This window comes from Ovis aries, chromosome 13 (assembly GCF_016772045.2).
Source record: "Ovis aries strain OAR_USU_Benz2616 breed Rambouillet chromosome 13, ARS-UI_Ramb_v3.0, whole genome shotgun sequence".
Taxonomy (NCBI): domain Eukaryota; kingdom Metazoa; phylum Chordata; class Mammalia; order Artiodactyla; family Bovidae; genus Ovis; species Ovis aries.
The window spans coordinates 61,713,770-61,736,269 of NC_056066.1; the positions used below are offsets into that span (position 1 = coordinate 61,713,770).

Below are 22,500 nucleotides of genomic sequence, written 5' to 3' on the forward strand. Positions count from 1 at the left end.
ATCCATGGGATTCTCCAGGCAAGAATATACTGGAGTGGATTGCCATTTCCTTCTCCAGGGGCTCTTCCCAACCCAGGGATCAAACCCGCATCTCCTATGTCTCCTGCATTGCAGGCAGATTCTTTACCACGGAGCCACCAGGGATATCCCTATCTAATATCTTACACTCTCCTAATACAGACAGAGAACCCCAGTTTACACAGAGAAGAAACTGCCCGAGACACCAGCAGAGTGGGGTTTCCAACCTCAACTGTCTGGCTCCAGGGTCTGTGTCCCTAACACCTGCCCATACTTGGGGCCCCAGCTCACCCTGGCTCCCACCCTGCCAGGATGCACATCCCAGCAGACACTGCATTCAAGGCTCTATTGTGACCCCACAGAGGACTCAGTGCACAAGGCGCACACCAGCGCAGCCTGTGATTAAATCATACAGCAGTCACCTCCCCATTTGGATGCCCTGCTCCAGGTCTGGGGAAAAGTAACACTCCCTCATTTGGACAGAATGCAGGCCTTTTCAAAATCATCCCATCAGGGCTGGGAGGTAGGAGGGAGGTTCAAGAGGGAGGGGACATGTGTATGCCGATGGCTGATTCATGTTGACGTATGGCAATGCTCTGCTGTGCTTGGTTACTCAGCCATGTCCGACTCTTTTCGATCCCAGAGACTGTGCCCTGCCAGACTCCTCTGTCCATGGGATTCTCCAGGCAAGAATACTGGAGATTGTACCAACTCCAGGGGATCTTCCCGACCCAGGAATCTCGAACCGGGGTCTCCTGCATTGCAAGTGGATTCTTCACCAGCTGGGCTACCAGGAAAGCCTGCTGTATTGGCAGAAAGCAATATTGTAAAGCAATTATCTTTCAATTAAAAATAAATAAAATTTTAAAAATTTCTTCTTTGGAGGGCAGAGAAGCAGCAAGAACACAGGCTTTCAACCAGCAAACCTGGAAATGACCCCTAGGTCCACCCTCACATGTTTGAAAAGGTCAATGACTGCACCTCCCCGAGCCTTGGTTTCCTGTTCCGCTCATAGGAGGTGGACAACAGTCAGTGTGAGGATTCACGGAGACGCCACAAGAAAGGGCTGGGCGTGCAGCAGGGGCTCCGAAAAGAGGTGTTTTCCACTGAGGGTCACAACAACCCCCAGGGCTCTCCCAGGGTCTGAACCTGACCCTGGGCCTACTTTTAAACTGAGTTGTTGTTTTTTTTAATCAAAGAAAGATTCATTTATTTGGCTGCGCCAGGTCTTAGTTGTGGCACAGGGGATCTTTCTTTTTTTTAAGTTACAGCATGTGGGATCTTTAGCTGTGGCACGTGGGATCTAGTTCCGTGACCAGGGATAGAATCTGGGCCCCTTGTATTGGAGCCTTAGCCACTGGACCACTAGGAAAGTCCCCAGACTATGGATGTTTGGAGTCACGGTACATGTGAAGTTTACAGAATACACAGAAATGAGCTGCCCCTGGTTGGAGCACTCCAGGCTGGCACAACTCTCGTCTTCCCCTCCCCCCAAACTTATTTATTTTTAATCGAAGGGAAATTGCTTCATAATATTGTGATGGCCTCTGCCATACATCCGTATGAGTCAGCCACAGGTATACGCATGTCCCTTCCCTCTTTAACCTTCCTCCCACCTCCCACCCCTTCCTGGTTGGGAGGAACCCAGGTTTGAGCTCCCTGAGTTATACAGTGAATTCCCATGCTTCCATGCAACTCTCTCCATCCGTCTCACCATCTCCTCTCCTCCCCGCCGGTGTCCGTGAGTCCACAACCGTCACCTCGACAGGGCCTCTGCTTCCGCAGTGTCTTCCCCAGGCTGGGGGCTGCACCAGGTCCCAGGGGCGGGGGACTCCCCAAAGGAGTCTCCTTTCCTCCTCACAGCTTCCTCCGCAGGGTGTCCTTCATTTACCCCACCTCACAGGTGGAAAGACCAAGGCTCTGAGCCATGAGGTTGCTTCCCACAGCCCACAGCCAGCGAGCGGCGGAAGTGGCATTTGTTTTCATGTAGAGGTATATTTATTGACACGGAAAAATGTTTACAATCTATTATTAAATGAAAAAGCAGCATATAAGGCAACAGAGTATAATTTGAAAGAGCATCGTTAAAATGTTAACAGTGGTTGTCTCTAGGTGAGAGGATTATTGACCTTACCGTTTTTTTTCTTTTTTCTTCTGCTTATGTGTATTTCCTAATTTTTTATAGCAGCTTTCTGGAGTTATAATTCACACAGCATACAATTCACCCATTCAGTGTCCATTTCAATGGCTTTTTGGTTTATTCAGAGTCGTGCAACCATCACCACGCTTCTCTTTTTTACGCATTCGTTCATTTACTGGACTGCGCTGGGTCTTAGTCGGGGCACTCGTGATCTCGGTTGCAGTACACCGGACGTTTAGCTGCGCCACGTGAACTCTCGGTTGCAGCTTGTGGGATCTGGTTCCCTGACCAGGGTTTGAACCCAGGCCCCCTGTATTGAGCGTAGAGTCTTAGCCACTGGACCAGGGAAGTCCCAATACTGTTTTCAAATATTAGCATCATCCCTCTCCTCAAAACCCCTACCCATTAGCAGCCACTCCCCACTTCCCCAAAGCCCCCTATAGATTTGCCCGTTCTAGACAAGTCATACAAAAGGATTAATGCACGTGGTCTTCATGACTGGTTTCTTTCACTCAGTATAACGTCTTGAAGTCTCACCCATGTTGTAGTGTGTATCAGTAAGTCATTTGTTTTTATGGCCAAATACTATTCCATATTATATTTATCAGTTCATTAGTGCAAAGGCATTTAAATTATTTCTACCTTTTGGCTATTGTGAATAACGCTGCTATTAACATTTGTGTCATTGTTGGGGGTGGACAGGTGTTTTTAATTCTCTTGGATAGATATCTCAGAGCACAATTGCTGGGTCATAGGTAACTCCAAGTTCAAGCTTTTGAAGAACTTTCAGACTGTTCTCCAATAAGACTGCACCATTTTACATCCCCATCAGATAAGGGCACCGTTTCACTACATCCTTGCCAGCATATGTTGTTATCGAGCTTTCTGATTCTAGCCATCTAGCGGGTGTGAGGTGGTATCTCATGAGGTTTGGATTTGCATGTCTCTGATGTTCAAGCTGGATTTAGAAAAGGCAGAGGAACCAGAGATCGAATTGCCAACATCCGTTGGATCATAGAAAAAGCAAGAGAATTCCAGAAAAACGTCTACTTCTGCTTTATTGACTACGCCAAAGCCTTTCGCTGTGTGGATCACAACAAACTGTGTCCAAAGCCTTTCACTGTGTGGATCACAACAAACTGCGTAAGATTCTTCAAGAGATGGGAATACCAGAACACCTGACCTGCCTTCTGAGAAATCTGTATGCAGGTCAAGAAGTAACAGTTAAAACTGGACATGGAACAATGGACTGGTTCCAAATTGGGAAAGGAGTACGTCAAGGCTGTATATTGCCACCCTGCTTATTTAACTTATAAGCAGAGTACATCATGCAAAATGGCAGGCTGAATGAAGCACAAGTTGGAATCAAGATTGCTGGGAGAAATATCAATAATCTTACATACGCAGATGACACCACCCTTATGCAGAAAGCGAAGAAGAACTAAAGAGCCTCTTGATGAAAGTGAAAGAGGAGAGTGAAAAAGCTGGCTTAAAGCTCAACATTCAGAAAACTAAGATCATAGCATCCAGTCCTATCACTTCATGGCAAATAAATGGGGAAACAGTAGAAACAGTGAGAGACTTTATCTTTTTGGGCTCCAAAATCACTGCAGATGGTGACTGCAGCCATGAAATTAAAAGACGCTTGCTCCTTGGAAGAAAAGTTATGACCAACCTAAACAGCATACTAAAAAACAGAGACATTACTTTGCCAACAAAGGTCTGTCTGGTCAAAGCTATGGTTTTCCAGTAGTCATGTATGGATGTGAGAACTGTACCATTAAGAAGGCTGAGCACCAAAGAATTGATGCTTTTGAACTGTGGTGCTGGAGAAGACTCTTAAGAGTCCTTTGGACAGTAAGATCAAACCAGTCAATCCTAAAGGAAATCAGTCCTAAATATTCATTGGAAGGACTGATGCTAAAGCTGAGCTCCAATCTTTGTCCACCTGATGCGAAGAACTGACTCATTGGAAAACACACTGATGCTGGGAAAGATTGAAGGCAGAAGGAGAAGGGGACGACAGCAGATGAGATGGTTGGATGGCTTCACCGGTTCGATGGACATGAGTTTGAGCAAGCTCCAGGAGATGGTGAAGGACAGGGAAGCCTGGCGTGCTGTAGTCCATGGGGTTGCAAAGAGTTGGACGTGACTGAACTGAACTGAACTGAACTGAACTGATGGTTCATGGTGTTGAGTGTCTTTCACGTATTTGTGGGCTCTTTATATGTCTTCCTTGGAGAAATCTCTACTGGGATCCTTGACTCATTTAAAAAATTGGGTTATTTGTATCTTTATCATTAAGACATTGGAAGTAGGATTTGGAGCCAGGTCCTGCTGTACCAGGGCTTCCCAGGTGGCGCTAGTGGTAAAGAACTGGCCTGCCAACGCAGGAGATGTAAGAGACGTGTGTTCTAACTCTGGGTCGGGAAGGTCCCCTGGAGGAGGGCATGGCAACCCATTCCAATAATCTTGCCTGGAGAATCCCATGGACAGAGGAGCCTGGGAGGCTACAGCCCATGGGGTCGCAAAGAGTCGGACACGACTGAAGCGACTGTGCACACACACCGCTGGACCAATAGCTCCTGCACTTGCAGGCGTGTGCCTCTGCCTCCAAGGAGCTCTGGATGCACGCTGGAGGCTTGCCCACCCTTGGGACAGGTGAAGGCCAGCACAGCCACCCAACCTGGAGGGGGCCCGGTGCACAGCAGATGCCCAGGTCCACGGGTGGACAAAGAGAAGAACAACTCTATCTCCAGGAACTGGTGAGCTGAAGGGAGAGAAAAATCACTCAGGACAAAAAGTCTGCACCCCAGAAGGAAGACACTCCTGAGGCCTTGCTCCAGGAGGCAGAGATAAAGCCCTGAGCGCCTAGAGGCCACCATGACAACTCCTCGTGTCTTCGGTGGTGATGACCTCTCTGCCAATTTTCATGCTACTGACTGTTGGCCCACATGAGACCGGCAAGGGGAGGCCCAGGAGATTAGGGAACCCTAGATGCTATCTGTCCAGAGCAGGCTGTAGTGGGTGTGCAGGGGCAGCAGCTAGACAGGGGAGAGCAGAGCCTGAGGGGGGCACGACCCCACAGCAGTGCCTCTGCCCTGGCCGCAAGGACCCACTGCTTTGTCACCAAGGGCGCCCGTATTTTAAACACCCAGCTCTGGAGTCCAGCTGCCTGAGTTCAAACGTCAACCCCCCCGCCTCCTTGCTGTGTAACTGGGCACGATACTTTCCCTCTGTGAGCCCTGGATCCGCTCTGAGATTCTCCTGCGGAATGAAGCTTGGAACGAAGCCCATCAGGGTGAGAATGCAATGAGAGCATCGAGAGGCCTTAACTCGGCCTCTGGTGGAGCCAGGCTGTGGACGGCACAGCTCACCTGTGCGGTGTCCCCACCCCCTGCACTCAGAGCCAGAAGATGGTCACCCTGGGAAACAGCAGCCACAGACTCTCCTGAGAACTTTAGAGACCAGCCACTTGCAGGGAGCTGCTCCCTCAGACAGGAGCTTAATGCAGGGCTGCAAGGGCCGGGCAGATTTTGGGGCCCTGTGGACCCCAGAAGGTGGACCATGCAGTGGCTATGAGTGCAGCCCCTCACTCAGGCAGCCTGGCTTCAGATCCCAGCACCGCCACTTACCAGCTGTGAACCTGGACCAGGACTTGTCTCTCTGTGCCTTGGTTTACCCTTGAGGAAGCCACTGAAGATAACAGTCCTTACCTTCTAGAGTGGTACGAAGATTAAGTGTGTTAATAGGGAAGATAGGGATAAGGTCTTCCCAGGTGGCTCAGTGGTGAAGAATCTGTCTGCCAGTGCACTGGATGCAGGAGACGCCGGTTCAGCCCCTGGGTTGGGAAGATCCCCTGGGGAAGGAAATGGCAACCCACTGCAGTATTCATGCCGGGGAACTCCCGTGGATGGAGGAGCTTGGAGGGCTGCAGTCCATGGGGTCGCAAAGAGTCAGACACGACTGAGTGACTGGGCACACACACACACACGGATAAAGTCTTAGCTTTAAAATAAAGGCTAGAGTGGGACTTCCCTGGTAGTTCAGCGGTTGAGAATCTGCCTTCCAACGCAGGGTCTGTAGCTCTGATCTCTGCTTAGGGAACTAAGACCCTACGTGCTGCTGGGCGTCTAACAGACTCACAGGCCACGCTAGAGCAAGTCCACATGCCCCAAAGAAGAGCCCATGTGCTGTAGCAAAGACCCAGCATGGCCAAATAAAATGAATAAATAAGCACATAACTAAAGGGAAGAGCATCTTCTGAATTTTTTTCTCTGAACCCCACACTCCTCAAGATTCTTCCAGAGTCCTAAGATTCCTTCAGCTCTGACATGTAAATAAGTAAGTAAGTGAAGTTACTCAGTCGTGTCCGACTCTTTGCGACCCCTTGGATTGTAGCCCACCATGTAGCCCATTGTAGTCCATGGGATTCTCCAGGCAAGAATACTGGAGTGGGTTACCATTTCCTTCTCCAGGGGATCTTCCCGATCCAGGAATCGAACCCGGGTCTCCCGCATTGGAGGCAGATGCTTTAACCTCTGAGCCACCAGAGAAGATAACGTGGAGTGGTGCAAAGTTCTATACTATGTTGAAAGTGAAAGTGGCTCAGTCTTGTCCAACTCTTTTTGACCCCATGGACTATGTAGTCCATGGGATTCTCCAGGCCAGAATACTGGAGTAGGTAGCCTTTCCCTTCTCCAGAGGATCTTCCCAACACAGGGATGGAAGCCAGGCCTCCTGCATTGCAGGCAGATTCTTTACCAGCTGAGCCACAAGGGAAGCCCCTTTTCTATGCTGTTACCTCCCAAAGTAGGTTTCAGAGCCCACTAAGCCTGCGAGATGGTCCAGGATAATTGAAAAGGACCCTCAGAGAGGCCTGGCTGCTGTGTAGAACCGCTGCCTCAGTAGAGCCGCTGCCTCTAGAACTTCACCAGTGCACATGAAAGGCTCTGAGAAACCCCACAGAGGAGAAACCATGTCGGATGGTTAGGTCAGTGTTTTCCCGAATTTATTAGACCACGAACACCCTTTTCTGCCCAATACCACTTTAACATCCTCCTAGAAAAACACGGATGGTCAAGGTCATTTCTAGCTTGCAGTTCCTGCCTCACAGAAGAGACAGAAGGTTTTCTAAAGATTTTTCATCCCTGCATTGGAGAAGCCCCTGCCAGTTTTTCCAGCACTTTGACACTCGCCCACAGAAAAGCACTGCACGCCTGCGATACACCCTCAGCCCTGCTCCTTGGGGCAGAGAGGACCAGGTGGAGAAGGCCCCCTCATGGAAGCCCCCAGGACTGGCCCAGCTCCCTTCCACCCCCTGCAGCCGCCTCCGGCTCCAGGCCAGACTGCACACCCAGAACACTGTCAGGACAGTAGGCGGTGTCTTCTGGGAGCCTTCTAGAGAAGCAGTTGCCAAAAAGGAGCTGCTGTGGGTTGAGCCAGCCCAGCCTCAGGCAGGGGAGATGCCTTAGGAGGCCCTGGGGCTGCCAGCCTCCATCGGGAGGGTCAGCACCACTTCCTGATACAGTCGCCTCCCCTGTCTCCCTGTAAATGTTTCAGCAGTTCTAATATTTGGCAACCAGAGTACATCTCCCCACCAGCCGCGTGAACACAGGACAAGTGCCAAAATTCATCTCCAGCTGAATCAGTGAGTCAGTGGAGGAGAGCATTTATTGAGCACCTACCACATTCTGGCTGCTTTGTGTAAGAAGCTCTGCCATTATGATGAGATCTCAATTCTGATAATAGCCCCATTTTACAGACAGGGAAACTGAGGCTCACGGTGGTGAGTTTACATGACCAGGGACAAAGCGGAGCTTGGATTCAAACCCAAACCTGGTTTAGACTCCCCAATTCCCACATGCCCACCCCCAACCCTGCACTCCCTCGTGCTGTTACTGGACAGCCTGGCTGAGACCACTGACAGCTGCTATGTAATGTGTTTCTGACCTCGCCCCCTAGGCCCCACTCATTATTAACCCAGGCTTCCCAGGCTGGGGCATGAGGATGGGAATCACAGGGAGAAAAACAGTCTGGCCCCTAATGCTCTGGCCCATGAAGAAACTGGCATTTGGGTTTGTTAATCCCTGTCCTGGGCTTCCCTGGTGGCTCAGATGGTAAAGAATCTGTGTGCAATACAGGAGACCTGGGTTCGATTCCTGGGTCTGGAAGATGCCCTGGAGAAGGAAATGGCAATTCACTCCAGTATTCTTGCTTGTAAAATCCCATGGACAGAGGAGCCTGGCGGACTATAGTCCATGGGGTAGCAAAGAGTTGGACACAACTGTGAGATTAACATTTCACTTCACAGCCCATGTCCTGGAGGACTGGCTGTCTGGGCCCCAGTTCCCTGATCATCCTTGGTACGCGGACTGGAAGATGTAGAAAAAAAAATCAGCTTTCTGAGTCTGCTAAGCTGAAGGCCAGCCCACCAGCCTGAAGTAACCCTGCCAACCCAAAGACCACCCCCCTGGGAACCCAGCCAGAGCTGGCACCAGGGCTGGGCCCCTTTTCTCTTTGCCATTCCTACGGCTCTTGGCTGCAGCCTCCTTTCCTGCCTCCTGCCTCGCCCACCTCTCAGGGTCCTGGCACACAGCCTAGGGGGTTAGGCCCTCTGCACAGACATTGGGAAACCCCTCTCTCCTCCCTGACTCCCCAGAATTCCTTCAGCAGTAGGGCTGTGTGCTGGGGAGAGGGTGGATGCTCCCACCTATCCGTCTCCAGGAGGGCCTTCACCTGCTGTGTCTGCACAGCTGCAGGGAAGGGGCATCCCACCTGGAGTTCCCCGCCCCACCCCCCTCACCTGGCCACACCTTTCCATCTGCCCTTTACAGGAAGTGCCCACTGGACACTGTGGGAGAGCAACCTCCCAAGTGCTACTGTGTGCCAGAAGCCTCTCCTTCACCCGAGCTCATCCTCAAGCCATCTGACAGCAGGCTTCCTCACCTCCGTCCTGAGTGGGGAGCCAGTTCATGGAGAAGACAGGGGCTTGTGCCAGGCAATGCAGCCAGGCAGTGCCAGGCATCTCTCCCAGGGGTGGCTGACTCTGGAGTTGGGGGTCCCTTCTCCTGCTATAGTGCAGGGCTCAGGGATGCAGGTTCGGGATCAAGACTGCTGGGCTAGAGTTCTGGCTCCTCCACCTCCTTGCTGGGTCACCTGGGGCTGGTTACTCGATCTCTCTGCACCTCAGATTCTTCATCAATGCCGTCAGAGAGTGCCTGAGTCCAAAGCCTGAGTGAGCTGCGTGACTTTACCTGTCTGTGCCTCGGTTTCCTCCAATTTAAAACAGAGCGATTGATACACAACAGTCGTTGGTATAAAGATTAAATGTGGCAACTGTACATCTATCTACGGCTTTCTGGCAGGTGGTGCCAGGCAGATCCGTGGGGCCTGCTGATTGTTTGCTGGGGTTGCGGTCAAGGTGCTGCTCTGCAAAGAAGCACAAGAAACAGATCTCAGAGGGCATCTCTGGGCAGGGAAAGTGGGCGGAGGAATCTTAACTTTCTCTATATGTTGTTTTGTGCCTTTAGAAGTTTGTATTATTGGATTGGCCAAAAACTTTGCTCCAGTTTTTCTGTAAGATGGTACAGAAAATCAGAACAAAATTTTTGACCAAGCCAGTACAACTGTGGAGTATTACTATTTCCAAAGTTGATTACAAAGCTACTGTACAAAGACGCTCCCCGCCCTGACACGCAGCCTTGGGCAGGCCAGAGACCCCATCCTTCCGGTGCCCCCTTCCTGCTTGGCGCCCCCCTCTGTAGCCACACCCGGGCCTCTTCCAGGCCCCGCCTTTTAGCCCACTGCAGTCTCCCAGCAAGTCCCCAGCACAGCCTCAAGGACCATAAGGTCTCTCCTTCCAAGCACAGTCCTGTCCCTTTTACCATGGGATGTAGGCTGAGCCTTTGTTCTCTACCATCTCACCTGTAAGAGAGATGCTGGTATCTCCTGGGGTAACTGTAAGAGCTAAAGCGTGAAAGTGAAAGTGTTAGTCACTCAGATGTGTCTGACTCTGTGTGACCCCACGACTGTAGCCCTCTGACCGTGGGATTCTTTAGGCAACGATACTGGAGTGGGTTACCATGCCCACCTCCAGGGGATCTTCCTGACCCAAGGATTGAACCTGGGTCTCCTGCAGCGCAGGCAGATTCTTTACCATCTGAGCCACCAGGAAAGCCTAAATAATTATCACAGTGTGTGTTAATCGCTTAGTCGTGTCGGACTCTTTGTGGCCCCGTGACTGTAGCCTGCCAGGCTCCTCTGTCCCTAGCATTCTCCAGGCAAGAATGCCAGAGTGCCACTGCAATGCCCTCCTCCAAGGGATCATCCTGGCCCAGGGATCGAACCCCTGCCTCCTGCACTGCAGGCAGATTCTTTACCGTCGGAGACACCAGGGAAGCTCTAATGAGGTGCTAATTCGTGGAAAAAGGGTCACATACAGTTCCCGGCCCAGAGTCCCACTCCTCCCTCTTGTCCTCTGGTAGGGAAAAATGATGCTGAAGGAAAGCCGCCAAGATCCTGGAGCTCATCTCTAGCCACCAAGCCCCCTTCCACCCTGCAGGCGGACCTCAAGCCTCCCAGGCCAATTCCTGCCTCCAGGCCTTTGCCCCTGCTCTTCCCTCCTGGCCAGCCCTCCCCTGATCTTCTCATCACGCAATTACTCCCACCTGCTGGCCTCCTCTGAGAGAAGCACCATGTCTGAAATGGCCCCCCGCCCCTCTACCTCTTGGCCCTGTTCATTTTCTTCATGGTACTTACCATTGCCCCAAAGTGTTTTTTTCTATTTTGGTCGTGCTGGGTCTTCGTGGCTGCCTGGGCTTTCCCCTGGTTGCTGCAAGAGGAGGCGGCTCTCTCCTTGCAGTACACAGGCTTCTCGTTGCAGCGGCTTCTCTCGTGGTGGAGCTTGGGCTCTTGGAGGTGTGGGCTTCAGTGGTTGAAGCACACAGGCCTAGTAGCTGCAGTTCCTGGGCTCTGGAACACAGGCTCAATAGTTGTGGCATACAGGCTTAGCTGCGCCAAGGCATGTGGGATCTTCCCAGATCAGGCATTGAACCCGTGTCTCCTGCACTGGCAGGCGGATTCTTTACCACCGAGGCACCAGGGAAGCCCCCAAATTGCATTTTTGAATAAGTTCTTTTTAGGGACAAGTTTTAAATTCACATAAAAGTTGTAAAGACACAGGGTTCCTGAGTATCCTTCACTCAGTTTTCCTAATGTCAGCTCATTACCTCATGGTGGTACCTCTGTCAAAACGAAGAAATTAACACCAGTGTATTGCCATCAACTAAACTGCAGATTTAATTCAGATGAAATTCTACTTTCCCTTTATTGACTGCTTGCCTTCAGCTGCCTCCCCCACTGGAAGGAAAACTGAAAGCAGGGAGACTGCCTCGCTCGCTCTCCACCAACACCCTCACCACGGTGCTCAGGCGCTCAGTCCTGACTCTGCGACCCATGGACCGTAGCCCACTAGACTCCTCCGTCCATAGGATCCCCAGGCAAGAATAATGGGGTGGCTTGCCATCTCCTCACCCGGCAATTAATACTGATTGATAAAAGGAGGGGAAATAATGGTAAAAAAAAAAAGAAACACAGCCACGATGCCTGAGGACTCACTCTTGTTCCAAGTGCACTGAACATTGTAAATCCCTTCATCCCATGGCAACGCACAAGGTAGCAGCTACTTGTGGGGAAACTGAGGCCCCCACAGCTCGGTGGAGGCTGAGGCCGCACAGACGGTCAGCCCAGGGCGGGCGGGCTCGGACACCTCCTCCCGGAACCAGAATAAACGTGGATCCTCCCTGCCCTCAGTCCATCCGCATCAGAGCTGGAGGTTGGCACCCTTCTGTTGGCACCCAGGATGCGGAGGCCCCAGTATGGCTGATTTGCCTGAAGCTGCAGATGGACCGGAGCGCAGGGCTGGGCTGGAACCTGAGCCTTCTCGCTCCAGCTGGTGCCCCTGGCGGCAGCTGCCCTGGCTCCTCAGGAAGGGTGTGGGGTGTCGCTGCCAGGGCCACCAGCCCCGCCCTGCTCCCAGGCAACAGAGTGCCTGCTTCAGCCACACACTGTGGGCTCACTCCTGTGCCCCTGATGCCCAGGGCCCTGCAGATGTGGAGTGGGGCGAGACCCTCCAGCACGCCCCTCTGCCCTGGGCCTCTGGGATCTGCGGCTAGGAGAGGTAGGTGGGAGGATGGACACCCCCTCCATCCTGGAGGGTCAGCCTTCTCTGGGGAGCCTGCTGGGCTCTGGGGCAGCGAGAACAGGAAAACGGTGACCGTCCCTTTCCGGCTGTGGGGTGGGAGCAACACAAAGGGAAAAGCTGTCCCTAGCTGTCACACAGAGCCAGGACAGTCGCCCCAGTCCAGCCTGGGTTCTGCCCAGCCCGGCACAGACCTGAGGCCCTAATAATGTTTGCTGGATGCCTTCAACACAAGTGTCAATGCCCAGAATCCCCTTGAGGCTTCAGCCAGGCATGCCCACCCCATCCCCCATTCTGGGGGCTGAATAAGGACGGGGTGGGGGGATTGACAGGGGCACCGTGAGGTGGCGGCGGCCTCTGTGAGACAGGCAGGCCGTCAGCCCAGGGCCGGGGGCAGGGGTGCCTTGCATGCGGCTAATTAAACAGTGACTGTGATGAATCGGGGAGAGGCTGCCGCTTGCTAATTAAAGGTGCGGGCGTCTTGCCTGGCAAGGGTGGAACCGTGTCGTGGGGCCAGGCCAGCAAGGATGGTGCTGGCTCTTGGCCTCCCAGCAGGAGCCCCGTGACCCCCTCCCCACTTCCCTATCTCTCCTCCCCACCTTGCCCGGGGCCTTGGACTTCCCTTCCCCACCAACCCAAATTGCTTTCCTGATAAGGGCCTGGGCGTTGGGGAGGAGGAGCCTGGTGGGTGGGCATCAGTTTGAGCCCTTGAGTCTCCTATCACCCCCTCCCTCCAAGACCCCAGAGCTGGGCAGAGGAATCCAACCCTGACAGCAGCCGGCTGCTGGAAACGAGGCCCCAGGACAGTTTTTAGAGTCGTAGACGCTGAGACTCACAGGCTTAGGCATCACCCAGGTTTCCGGCAGATGTTGCCAGGCCCCTGCTTTGCCTCAGATGCCTGGTGGGCGTGAGAGAGACTGAGGGAAGCTCTTCTTTGGGCCTCAGTGCTTCAGTGCCGAAAAAGGCCGATCAGAGCAAATGCTCTCTGACCCCTGAAGGTTCCTAGAGAGTGGATACGAGGACCTCAGGGCTGCCTCTCTCTGCCCTGCGTTGGCTTAACCAGGAGGCTCAGTACCTAAGAGCCTGGGCTCTGGAGGCCAGACGCCAGGGTCCAGGTTCCAGCCCCACCATCGGTCAAGTGTGTGACCTCAGGCAACATAGCTTAACAGCCATGTGCCTCGGTGGCCCCGTCCTCAGCTGGGGGAGGTCATGCTGCCTACACGAAGGCTCCCAGAGGGGAGAGAGAGAGAGTCTGGGTGAGACGCTCTGCATGGTGTCCGGTCCGTGGAACAGACCCAGGAAGTGCCGGCCATTGTTATCGAGAAACTGGGGCAGGCGGGCGGGTGTGGCCTGACGCCTGCCTCGCCTCCCCGTGACCTCCGCGGGCAGCCCCGTGCTCTGAGGACCATTACACTCGACACGGGGAGAGCATGTCGCTCTTCACACCGGGGCTCTCACATCGTCCCTAATGCCGACAACCTTCTGAGAGAAGCAGAGCAGCAAAGACGCTGCTCTGGGAGAAAACTGAACGCTCAGGGAGCCTCAGCAAGTGGCCCAGAGCCCTGTGGCTGAGGAGCGGAGGGCAGGTCTGCAAGGGGAGAGAAAAACACAAGTAATGGGCTTCCCTGGCGGTCCAGAGGTAAAGAATCTGCCTGCCAAAGCAGGGGACATGGGTTCAATCCCTGGTCCAGGAAGATCCCACATACCACGGGGAACTAAACCCAGGTGCCACAGCTGCTGAGTCTGTGCCCTAGAGCCCCAAAGCCGCAACTACTGAAGCCCACATGCCTTACAGCCCGTGTTCTGCTGCAAGGGAACCCACTGCAATGAGAAGCCCATGCACTGCAGCGGAGAGCAGCGCCCCCACTGGCCGCAACTAAAGGAAAACCCACGCGTGGCAGCAAAGACCCAGCAATAAACAAACACGCACACACAGAAGGAATGGAACCAAGGCGAGCTGCCGGCATCCAGGCGAGGGGCTGCGGCGTCCCTCCGTGCCATGGGCTGAGAGAGGCTGCTCTGGAGCTTGGTGGCAAAGCAAATGTTCTGCTTCTGTTTGAGGGTCCGGTCAGCATTAGGAGAGTCTGGAAGGGGCCTGATGGAGCCCCTCTGGTGTTCTCAGGAGAATCCTTCACAAACAGGGTCAGACATTCTGCTCTGGGAAGTGCCAGGTGGTCCCTAAGGTCCATGGTCCTGATTTCTGCAGTTCTGGGGTCTGCCATATGAGGTATCCAGGGGGCCAGATATTGTGGTTTCTGAGATTACACTGTCCAGGGCCCCCATTGTGAATCCATCCATATGCAAAACGGTCTGTGAGGTGTCCCTTCCAGTTGGCCAGGCACTCCCCAGAATAGGGGCTCCCTATTGCTGGGTAATGCGGTGGGGGAAGGGTGCATTACCCATAAGAGGCCTAGAGACAGTGGAAACCTTTTGAGGTTGAGAAACTCAAGGCTGTTGGCGTTGACACTGGGACGTGGCCTTACGGGGCCCCCCAAAGCAGACAGAGATGAGGGCAAGGTTGCTGGCTTTGGAGGTAATGTCTCCGTCCTCCCTCCTCAGAGATCCGTGCTAAGCCAGAGGGATGCATAACCACTAGTGGCTCCAGGAAAACAGGTCCCGCCTCTTAGCCTCCCTGGGGCCACCTGCACCGAAGCTGGGCCAAATGCTGGTCTGGGGCGCCCTCTGGTGGTCTTCCTGGGGAGTGGCAGAAGAAGCAGTGGGTTTAGGGGTGTGTAGTCAGAAACAGGGGAGAAGGCAATGGCACCCCACTCCAGTACTCTTGCCTGGAAAATACCATGGATGGAGGAGCCTGGTAGGCTGCAGTCCATGGGGTCGCTAGGAGTCGGACATGACTGAGTGACTTCACTTTCACTTTTTACTTCCATGCATTGGAGAAGGAAATGGCAACCCACTGGAGTGTTCTTACCTGGAGAATCCCAGGGATGGGGGGCCTGGTGGGCTGCCGTCTATGGGGTCGCACAGAGTCAGACACGACTGAAGCGACTTAGCAGCAGCTGCAGCAGTCAGAAACAGGAGGACTTGAGTGGCTCACCTCTTCCACTGCACAGATGGAAACACCAAGACCCAGGGAAGGGAGGATGCAGCGACTTGCCCAAGATCATATAGAAATTTAGTGGTAAGCCAAGAACAGAACCCAGTCTTCCCTCTGTACTGGTGGCTGCTCTTGGTGGGTCTCAAGGCATCACTACTCAGGGAAGGAAGGCTAAGTGCCCAGCAGGCTTGACTCTCCAGTGACTGTGGACAGCTGGAAGGAAGGCGGCTGAGCAGCTGTGCCATGGGGCATGCAACACTTCCCCTCCCTGGGCTTGAGCTCCTCACCTATAAAACCTGGGGCTACCATGTTGTCAAGGGGCAAGGGGACTGAGATCCTTCTCATACACACTAGTGGTAAGACTATATCCAGCCAACTTCCCAGGAAGTCTTAAAATGACCCTTCCTACAGCGAGTACTGCATTTAATCGTGAAAGACTGGGTGCTTTCCCCCTGAGATCAAGAACAAGACAAGAATATCCACTCTCACCATTTCTGTCCAGGACCATTTCTGTCCTGGAAGTTTCAGCCAGGGCACTCAGGAAAGAAAAGAAAGGTATTAAGATTGCAAAGGAAGAAATAAGACGATCTCTATTTTCAGGTAACTAATGTATATAGAAAATCCTAAGGAATCCACCCAAAAAGATTAGAATTAATAAACAATTTCAGCAAGGTTGAAGGATAGAAGTGGAATATACAAAAATCAATTACATCTCTATACATTTGCAACGAACACTTCAAAAATGTAATTAAGAAAATAATTCCATTTACACTAGCATCAAAGAGAATAAAATGTAAAGGACTAAACAAAGGCAGTATGAAACTCATACTATAAAAACTATAGAACATTATTAAAAGAAGTTAAAGAAGACCTAAATAAATGGAAAAACATCCCATGTTCATGGATCTGAAGATCTAATATCATTAAGAGGGCAAGACTCCCCAAATCCCCATCAAAATTTCAATTTGCACCTTTGCAGAAATTGACAAGCTGATCTTAAAACTCATATGAAAATTTGTGACCCCCCAAATAGCTAAAACAATATTGAAGAAAGAACAATGTTGGAGGACTCACACTTCTGATCTCAAAACTTTCCACAAAGCTACAGTAATCAAGACAGAGTGGTATGGCATTAGGATAGACAGGCAAGCTGAATGGGATAGAACTGAGAGTTTAAAAACAAAGCCTCACATTTTCAGTTAATTGATTTTCAACAGAAGCACAAAGACAATTCAATGGGGGAAAGCACAGTCTTTCCAGCAAATGGTGCTGGGCAGCTGGTTGTTTGTTGCTGTTTGGTTGCTAAGTCATGTCAGACTCTTCTGCAACCCCAGGGACGTAGCCGCCCAGGCTCCTCTACCCATGGGATTTCCTGGGCAATAATACCGGGGTGAATTGCCATTTCCTTCTCCAGGGGATCTTCCCGATCTAGGGACTGAACCTGTATCTTTTGTGTCTCTTGCATTGATAGGCGGATTCTTTACCACTGAGCCACCAGGGAAGCCCCCTTCCTCACACCCTACACAAAAATTTGCTCAAGATGAATCTAGACCCAAATGGAAAACTTAAAACTGTAAAACTCTTTGAAGAAAACATAGCCATAAATCTTCATGACCTAGTGTTAGGCAAGAGTTCCCTAAATACGACATCAAATGCACAGCAACAAAAGGAAAAACAATAGAAAAACTGGACGTCATCAAATTAAAACTTTTGTGCTGCAAAGGATATCATTAAGAAAGTAAAAGACAACTCATAGAATGGGAGAAAATATTTGCAAATCATGTATTTGGTAAGGAATCACAACCAGACTATATAAAGAACTCTTACAGCTCAATAATAAAAGACAAATAAGCTAATTTAAAAATGGACAAATGATGACTGGACATTGATCCAAAGAAGATTTTAAATGCCCCTTAAGTTCATGAAAGGTGCTAAATATCATTAGCCACCAGGGAAATGCAAATTAAACCCACAAGACACTACTTCATGACCACTTGGTTGCCTATTAAAAAAAACAGATAATAACAAGTGTTGGCAAGGATGTGGAGAAATCAGAACCCTCATATACTACTGGAAGGAATTTAAAAGGATGCAGCCACTTTGGAAAATCATCTAGCAGTTCTTCAAAAGGTTAAACAGAATTAGTACCAGTTCCGTTCGGTAGCTCAGTTGTGTCCAGCTCTTTTCAACCCCATGGGCTGCAGCACGCCAGACCTTCTTGTCCATCACCAACTCCTGGAGCTTGCTAAAACTCATGTCCATCCAGTCAGTGATGCCATCCAACCATCTCACCCTCTGTTGTCCCTTTCTCCTCCTGCCTTCGATCTTTCCCAGCATCAGGGTCTTTTCCAATAGTCAGTTCTTTGCATCAGGTGGCCAAAGTACTGGCGCAAAGAATTAACATATGAGCCAACAATTCCACACCCAGGAGATATACATCCAAGAGGAATGAAAACATACATTCACACAAAAACTTACATGAATGTTTACATCCATAAAAGCTAAAAGCAGAAACAACCCAAATGTCCATAGACTGATGAATGAATAAAATGAACTCTGGTATGACCATGCAATGGAATACTGTTCACCAATAAAAAGGAATTAAGTCTGATGCATGTACGACATGGATAAACCTTGAAAACATTAAGCTAACTGAAAGTCAGTTATAAAGGTCACACATCGTATGATTTCATTTATAAGAAATGTCCAGAACAGGCAAATCCATAGAGGTACAAAGAAGACTGTCTTCTTAGGGGAGCCACATGGCATGTGGGATTCTAGTTTCCCAATCAAATCTGTGCCCTCCTGCATTGCAAGCATGGAGTCTCAAACACTAGACTGCCAGAGGAGTCCCAAGAAGATTGTGTTTTATGGGAATGGCTGCCTAAGACCAGTGGAGAGGACTGGGGGAAATGGGAGGGGGTCCATCATGGGATGATGAAAATGTTCTAAAGCTGATGGTGGTGATGGTCTCACAGCTCAGCATGTGCTAGAAAACACTAAATCGGATGCCTTAAATGGGTGAATTATATGGTATGTTGGAGAAGGAAATGGCAACCCACTCCAGTGTTCTGGCCTGGAGAATCCCAGGAATGGAGGAGCCTGGTGGATTACAGTCCATGGGGTTGTACAGGGTCCGACACGACAGCGCGCGCACACACATATGGCATGAGCCTCATATCTGAAAAAAGAGCCTGTGCTTTGGACCCACGGTAAGACTTCTAGAAACTCCTAGGGACTCATTCACAAAAACATGCAAAAAGCTTTCCATCACAGTACTACATGTAACGGCAAAATTGTGAGAATAACCTGTGTCCATCAGCAGGGAAATGAGTCGGCTATGTTCAGCCCTGGGATGGAACAATGGATTCATTAAAAATGAGAATCACAAGGACAAGGCCCAGGATACACTGCAAGACTTTTCAATTTTTTAAAAAACCAGTTACAAAAATAAACCTGTAGATTAAAGGGACGTGGGGCTTCCTGGTAGCTCAGTGATAAAGAATCCGCCTACCAATGTGGGGGACGGGGGCTCGATCCCTGGTCCAGGAAGATCCCACATGCTTCAGAACAACTAAGCCCGTGTACCACAACTACTGAAGCCCACCTGCCCTGGAGCCTGCGCTCTGCAGCTAGAGAAGTCACTGCGGTGAGAAGCCCACGCGGCCCACTGGGGAGCAGCCCCTGCTTGCCACAGCTAGAGCGCACAGGCCCAGCGGCAGAGACTTCGAGCTGCCAGGAATAAACAGATGCTTCAGAGAATAAGAAACAATAAAGGGATTTAAAATGCAAGATTTTTTTTTTTTTAAGTAAAATTATAGCATCTAGGGTTTCCCTGGTAGCTCAGCTGGTAAAGAATCCACCCGCACTGCAGGAGACCCCAGTTCGATTCCTGGGTCGGGAAGATCCGCTACCCACTGGAATCGCTACCCACTCTAATATTCTCGCCTGGAGAATTCAATAGACAGAGGAGCCTGGTGGGCTACAGTCCATGGGGTCACAAAGAGGGACTTAAGCACAGCACAGCATCTAGGGAAGCACACTTGAGTGATAACAAGCAAGAAAGTGATCATCTTAAAAATCTGGATAATGGAAACTTTTTGTTGTGGGGGGGAGGCAGGGAGCATGACTGAGATGGGGCACCCTGAGGACTTCTCGGGGCAGGGCAGAGTTCTTCACCTAGGCAGAGGTTCCAAGGGTGTTTGCCTTCTACTATGTCGAGCTGAGCAAGCATTTTATGTAGTCTTTCTACATGTGTCATATTTTACAATAAAAAGATTTAAAAAGGGACTTTTCTGGTGGTCTGCCTTCCAGTGCAGAGGACGAGGGTTTGATCCCTGATTGGAGAGCTCAGATCCCACAGGCTGCAGGGCAACCAAGCCCAAGCACCACAACTAGAGAAGTCGGAGAGCCACAGGGAAAGATCCCGCATGCCGTAACTAAAATCTGATGTGGTCAAATAAATAAATAATTTTGAAAAAAGATTTAAAAAGTAAAGTAGGGCTTCTCTGCTGTCTCAGTGGAGACACAGTTTTGATCCCTGGTCCGGAAAGATCCCACATGCCACAGAGCAACAAAGCCCGTGCGCCACGATTACTGAGCTTGTATGTCAAAACTACTGAAGCCCGTGTGCCCTCCAGCTCATCCTCTGCAACAAGAGAAGCCCCCATAATGAGAAGCGTGTGCATCGCAGCTAGACCGTAGCGCCCACTCGCCGGAACTAGAGAAAAGCCCAAGGGGCAGTGAAGACCCAGCACAGCCAGAATTAAATAAATAATTAGATGCTTTCTAAAAGGGTATCAGTTCAAATTATTTTTAATTAAAAATATACTCATTCCAATTTTTTAAAATTGAGTATCATAGGATTCCATTCCTCTAAAACTATAGGTGGATATGCAGAAAAACAGTCGGAAGTTTGAATTTGGGGTGCTCTTTTTAAATATTTTTTCTATTTTTTTTTCCTGCAATGAACATAATTACTTTTACAGCCAGGAAAAAAAAAAAAAAAAGAATAAAGCTTTTTGCTGTGTCTTGGATATTTCCCTGGAGCTCTGGCACTGTGTGAGTGGAAAGGGAGATTGCTGGGAGATGGCCCAGGGGCTGGGCAGGAGAAGACCAGGCCTAGCCACGACCCCAGGGCCCAGTCTGGACACTCAGCCACCTTCGGGTTGCAGGTGGCAGCTGCTGCCGGGCCATCATGCTGGCCTCCTGCTCCAAAGATGCTGGGAACGCAGTTTGGCCTGGCGAGCTGGATGGAGGTCACACCGTTCCCATCTGTCCAAGTCTCCTATCGTGGGCCAAGGAGGAGAGCTGCAGGCAGAGGGCGGGGGCGGGGGAGGTGTGCGGCAGGTTCTCACCCTGCCTGGCTTTGCTACCACCAGCAAAATTCCCATGAAAAAAGATAAATGAGCACTTTCTGCATGCTAGGCACTCATGCTGGTTGGAGCTGGGGGAAGGGGGTCTTGTGGTTCATTTTACTGAGAACTCCAAGTGACCTGGGGCTTCCCTCGTGGCTCAGATGATAAAGAATCAGCCTACAATGCAGGAGACATGGGTTCGATCCCTAGGTTGGGAAGATCCCCTGGAGAAAGAAACGGCAACCCACTCCAGTATTCTTGCTTGGAAATCCCATGGACAGAGGAGCCTGGGAGGCTACAGTCCATGGGGCTGCAAGAATCAAAAACGACTTAGCTCCACCACCATCAGCAGATGACCTAAAGGGTGGGTGGGATTGTCATCTTCATATTACAGGTGGCCAAAGTGAAGGCTGGGGAGGACTTCCCTTGTGTCCTAATGGTTAGGATTCTGGGTTTTTGCTGTGGTGGCCTGGGTTCAATCCCCAGTCGGGGAAGATCCTTCGAGTGCGTGGCCGGGGAGGCCCCCAGAGCAGTCACTATCCTTGAGTCTGGACTTAGCCAGGCCCCTTGTGTATACAGCTTCAGGGACTCCTCACAGGATCCCTAGAGGGCGGCTGCCCTCACTTTGCAGATGAGGACGCAGAAGCTGAGGGAGGAAGTCAGCTGCCCACACCCTACAGCACCTGTGAGAGAAGGGTGGCAGCCTCTTGCAGCCTTGAGGGGGTGGGCATGTGCCCGCCTCTGTGGACCAGCTCCTAGTCGAGCTAGCGATTGTATTATAATCTCGGGAGCATGCGCGACAGCGGCCACTTTCATGACACCCTCTCATTTGCTGCTTTCAACAGGCTTATAAATCTTCAGTCTGGCTGCATTTCCCCCCATTTTAAAGCCTGGAAGCCCAGAGAGTTGAGTGAGGGGGCCGAGAGTACCTGGAGCCTCCATCATGCAGCTGCTGTCCCTGGCCTGTCCCGGGGGTGACGGGTGCCAAGTCCTGCGGAGGGGTGCGGCCAGCCTGCGTCCCGCTGCTCTCCAAAGGAGCGGGCCCCCTCCTGGAAGAGCCCCCCCAACACGTACGCTCCCAGCAGGAGAGAGGACACCCAAGGGTGAAGTGCCAGGGACAGCTGCCAGGTCTCATGGGATCCAGAACCCTCCACAACCCCTGCCCGAGAGCATCTTGTACACTTCATCGGTCAGCAGCAAGCCAGCTGGTGTCATGGGACTCACATCACTAGAGAGGCCAGACCACCACCCAGGAGAGGAGCCGCTTCTCCCTGAGCGACGGCCGCCAGCCGGGCACTGACTGTGCCAGCCACCGGAGCCTCCCCATGCTTTCAATATCAGCCCCATTTTACAGAAAAGGCAATGGAGGTTCAGAGAGGTTGAGAGACTTGTCCAAAGTCACACAGCCAGCAAGCTTCAGTTTCACCCAAGGAGGGACAGAGGAAGGGACCCATATGGAAGAGGTAGGGAGAAGGCAGGGCCAGCATCGTGAGCTCTGACTCTCTTGGGACATAACTTATCCATCCATCCAGTCTGGGTTCCTCTGCATATCCGTGGACCCTCTTCACGTGCCAGTGTCTTTGCTGGGCACTGAGGACTCAGGTAAACCTGGCTGATCTCCGCCCTCCCAGAGCTCGTGGCCTGGCAGGGCAGGATGGAAAGGGGAAGTGAAGCAGTCAGAGGCCCCTGCTGGCCTCGATCCACTAGTAGTTTTTGAGGGTGTACTGCAGGC

At 51.4% G+C, this 22,500-nt stretch overlaps 1 protein-coding gene across 2 annotated transcripts in view; it reads right to left on the reverse strand.

Annotated features, from left to right (window-relative positions):
* Positions 1–1,993: 1,993 nt before the first annotated feature.
* The window catches only part of COMMD7 (COMM domain containing 7), a 74,579-nt gene continuing 54,072 nt past the window's right edge, over positions 1,994–22,500 (reverse strand). For both annotated transcript variants that reach the window (XM_060397702.1, XM_060397696.1), the window contains one exon: positions 1,994–9,589. In XM_060397702.1, the coding sequence (XP_060253685.1) occupies positions 9,509–9,589 (81 nt within the window). In that variant the 3' untranslated portion in view covers positions 1,994–9,508. The remainder of the gene's footprint in view (positions 9,590–22,500) is intronic.